Source organism: Herpailurus yagouaroundi, unplaced genomic scaffold (genome assembly GCF_014898765.1).
Source record: "Herpailurus yagouaroundi ecotype Mexico unplaced genomic scaffold, PumYag 198, whole genome shotgun sequence".
Taxonomy (NCBI): domain Eukaryota; kingdom Metazoa; phylum Chordata; class Mammalia; order Carnivora; family Felidae; genus Herpailurus; species Herpailurus yagouaroundi.
This window is the reverse complement of record NW_024412429.1, coordinates 10,329,636-10,333,419: the sequence shown is the minus strand read 5'-3', so window position 1 is coordinate 10,333,419 and position 3,784 is coordinate 10,329,636. Positions and strand designations below refer to the sequence as shown.

Sequence of the window (3,784 nt, the reverse complement as noted above, 5' to 3'; positions counted from 1 at the left end):
ACACACACACACACACACACACACACACACTGGAGCAAATAAAGAAAAGCCTTAGGAGTCAGAACTTCCAGTGAACTCCCTCTCCTCCCTGAAGGCCACATGGTGCATGGTTTGGGCTCTTCCCTGCACAGAGGTGGTTGAGTGATGGTAGTCCTGGGTATCCCCTTGGCAGGAACAGGGTGAGGCACCTCCTTTGCAAACCCGTTAGCACAGATTCTACAGCAACTCCGGAGTTCCGAAAAAGAGAGGAGGGGATAGATAATCAGACAAGGAACGTTTATTAAGCACCTACTATGTGGCACATGCAATAGTAGAAAGAGGTTTGCAGCCAGGCAAACTCAGCCCCAGGTCATGGGTCCATGTCTTACTTTTATCTGTAAGGTCTTGAGCAAGCCACTCGTTCATTTAAGCCTCAGGATCTTCATTTGTGAAGAGGGGAACTTCTGAAGCAAAGCAGTAGCCTGCCTGGCTCACTGCTTGAACCCAAACTTGGGACAGATTAGCTCACACCGACTCTTCTTCTTCCCGTGGAAGAGCAGTTCCTGAAAATCTCTTAAGGGGTCACTGCCCACGTTTGAGTTCAAGATCTCTGTGTGCTGTGGAAGTCTTCTGGCTGATCTGAAACCCGCCCCCATGGCTCAAAAGAGGGTTTACGGAGGACCAGAGATCCACATTCGATCGGCTAAAAGTGCGTTTACACCATTTCCTTCGCCCAGTGAGTGAAGAGAGGCAAAGGACATAGGGTGTAATGCGATGTAAGAATGCTTAGAAGAAAAGGAAATATCTTGTAAAATGTTGGCCTTTTCTTTCACAGATTAAAAAAACCACAGAAGCTCAGTTAATGGTCCTTGAAGCTGATGAAAATTTAGCAGTGGGGAATTCTAGGGCTTTGTGAACAGTCTGCTCAGACTTTTTGTAGTAAAATGTACATGACCTACAATGTATCATTTTAACCCTTTCAAGTGTGCACTTCAGGGGCAATAAATACACTCACATTGTTGTGCAAAGGTCACTACCGTCCATCTACGGGATCCCTCATCTCTCAAAACTGAGACTCTGTCCCCGTGAACACGAGCTCCCTTCCCCCTCCCTGACTCCCGGCAACCACCCTTCTCTCTGCTTTCTGTCTTTACAGAGGTAACTACTGTAGGTACTACTATAAGCGGAAACATACAATATATGCCCATTTGTGACTGGCTGGCTTCACCTGGCATGATATCCCCAGGGTTCGTCCATGTTGGAGCGTGTGTTAGGATTTCCTTCCTTGTTATGTCTCAGTAGGGGTCCATCGTCTGTACGTACCACATTTTGTTCATCCTCTCATCTGTCGATGGACCCCGGCTTCTCCCTTTGAGCTTTGGCTATTGTGAATCACGCTGCTTTGAACTAGGTGTACAGGTCCTGTATTTTTAAAACAATAGAGTAAAAGCGGTTTTCAGCACACGAAAAACAGGCACCTCAGATTGCTAAACCTGTGACTTCATCCGCGGGATTGTTTTTTAAGTAGGTTGAGTCTGTAAAAGGGGACCAGGAGCATGATGGCCTCTGGCTGCATGTAACTCCCTGGGCAGCTGTGGGTGATCAGTACTTTCAGCGGCTTATTTAGATGCTGGGTATTTGCACTTACCGTGTATGTGCTGGGCGCCTCCAGATGAAACCAGGCTGCTGTGCAGGCTCTCTGCCCTGAGGTGTCACTAACGGGTTTTTCTCTCTCTCTCTCTCTCTCTCTCTCTCTCTCTCTCTCTCTCTCATTCTCTCTCTCTGTCTCTCATTCTCTCTCTCTGTCTCTCTCTCTCGCATCCTGTCCTTCCCTGCCCCCCCCCCCACCGTGCCCCCTTTCCTCCCCACCCTGTGCCCATCTCATCTCCGCCTTCTCTTTGCTGGCTGCCTCCTGCTCTCCAGTGTGACCAAGACCAGTGCATTCAGAGCACCAAATTCGTTTTGCAGGCCGCGGCCACGCCCCTGCTGCAGAGCGAGCCTAGCCTCACCAGCGACGAGCTGCACCTGCCCGGGAAGCCGGGCCTGGGCACTCCCTGTGCCAGCCTGACGCTGGGGCAGCCCACGCCGCCCTCCTCCATGCCCAACCTCACCGCGGAGGCCGCGCTGACAGACATACTGCCCCTGAAAGAGGAGCACGTGGGCCACCAGTTTCTGACTCCAGAGGAAGCACCCTCGCCGCCCAGGATGCTGGCGGGCAGCCCCCTGGCCCACAGCCGCACCATGCACGTCCTCGGTCTGGCCAGCCAGGACTCTCTGCATGAGGACTCCGTGCGCGGCCTGGTGAAGCTCAGCTCCGTGTGACCACAGCCCCGGGGGCTGCAGACAGTAGGAGCTTTCCCATGACCCAACTCCGTGGTGGTGAGGACAACTCCAGTCCTGGGGCACAGAGACTACCGGGAGAGTGAATGGATCCCCCCTCCGTGGCAGACGAGGGCAGGGCCCAAATGCCCACGGCTTGGTTTAGTTGAATTTTCTTCCCCAGCCTGACTGCCTTGATAACAATGAAAATAAGAGACGTAGCTGTTTGCCAGCATTTGGAGTCTGAGGGGGGTGGGCCTGGGAGAGAGGAGACTCGGGGCTGCAGAGTCCGGGAGGAAAGGACAGTGTTCTGGGGCCTGCTTGCTGCTCTTGTGACGGACGCACGGAAAATCGAGGACCCTTGTGGCCTGACTGAAATTGCACCTGAGTGTTATGCTACTAATATCTGAAATAGACCTGCCATTCCATTTGTTAATTAAAAAAAAAAAAACAAAAACAAACAAACAAAAAAACCTAAAAGGGAAAAAAATGACCGGATCTGGATTTGCATGCCACACTACGTCTGCTTACAGTGGTGTTGGTATTCAAACGGAAGTGCTGCTTGCTCGCTTTCTTTCTTCTAATTTGGTGAATCTTCAAGTGCTGTTTTACGGGAAGACAGTGCGACACACACGGAGACTCGTGGGACGATGGCATCACTCACCGGCTTCTTCAGCTTCATTATCCAGGGGTCGGCGGAGCCCTGGGCTGCAGAGGGTCGCTGGGGTTTTATCCTATCCAGTATCAGCTAACCTTCTGTTTAGTAGTTAGATGAGGTATTGTATTGTACCACACCTGCCACAGCCTCCACCTCCTTGTGTGACCAAACTTCCTGTGGACAGCCAATAAAATGACGTCCTCTGTTATTTTGGATCTGCGTACACTTATCCTTAATAGCTTCCATGACAACATAGCCGTCTGGATGGCCTGTGGAGAGTTTGGTTTTACTAAAGTATTCCCTAGCAAGGAATGGTCTCAAAACAGCCAAAAGTAAAATATTTGAATTGGGGTTTTATTTTACGGGATGATTTATCAGGTAAGAGGGTAGCTTTCCCACAGAATTTGCCCCACATTCGCAGATTGCCACACAGTGGTTAATCTATGGCAGGTAGAGGGGAGAGGGTGTGCAGGGATGAGGACCACAGTGGGACCATCTTCTGCGTTGTGTTCATGTATCCCCAGGGTTCAGAAAGGGCCACCTGAGGTCCTACGAAGATATCAAAAATTGAGGAGGAGAAACCAGCTTAAAGTTTGGGCCCAGATCATGCAGACCATCATTCTTAGCCAGAAACTAATCAGTATGGAATTAACAAAATTACCCGACTTCGTTCACTTCATTTATCAGCCAGAAGGGAACTGGCTTAGCATCTGGGGAGTAAGTCACTTTGGAGGCAGCTGCAGGGACTCAGCAGGCTCTGTCCTTGCTTCTCTCCAGACGATAAATTCAACAACCCAATCTGCTCAAGTTCAGAATCATGCTGTTGCC

General features: G+C 50.5%; 1 protein-coding gene across 4 annotated transcripts in view; it reads left to right on the top strand.

The window, feature by feature from the left end:
- ZDHHC14 (zDHHC palmitoyltransferase 14) overlaps window positions 1-3,169 on the top strand; it is a 291,516-nt gene extending 288,347 nt beyond the window's left edge. For 3 of the 4 annotated variants that reach the window (XM_040448780.1, XM_040448776.1, XM_040448778.1), the window contains exon 9: window positions 1,903-3,169. In XM_040448780.1, the coding sequence (XP_040304714.1) occupies window positions 1,903-2,301 (399 nt within the window). In that variant the 3' untranslated portion in view covers window positions 2,302-3,169. The remainder of the gene's footprint in view (window positions 1-1,902) is intronic. The other variant, XM_040448777.1, reaches the window with a different exon arrangement.
- Window positions 3,170-3,784: the final 615 nt, after the last annotated feature.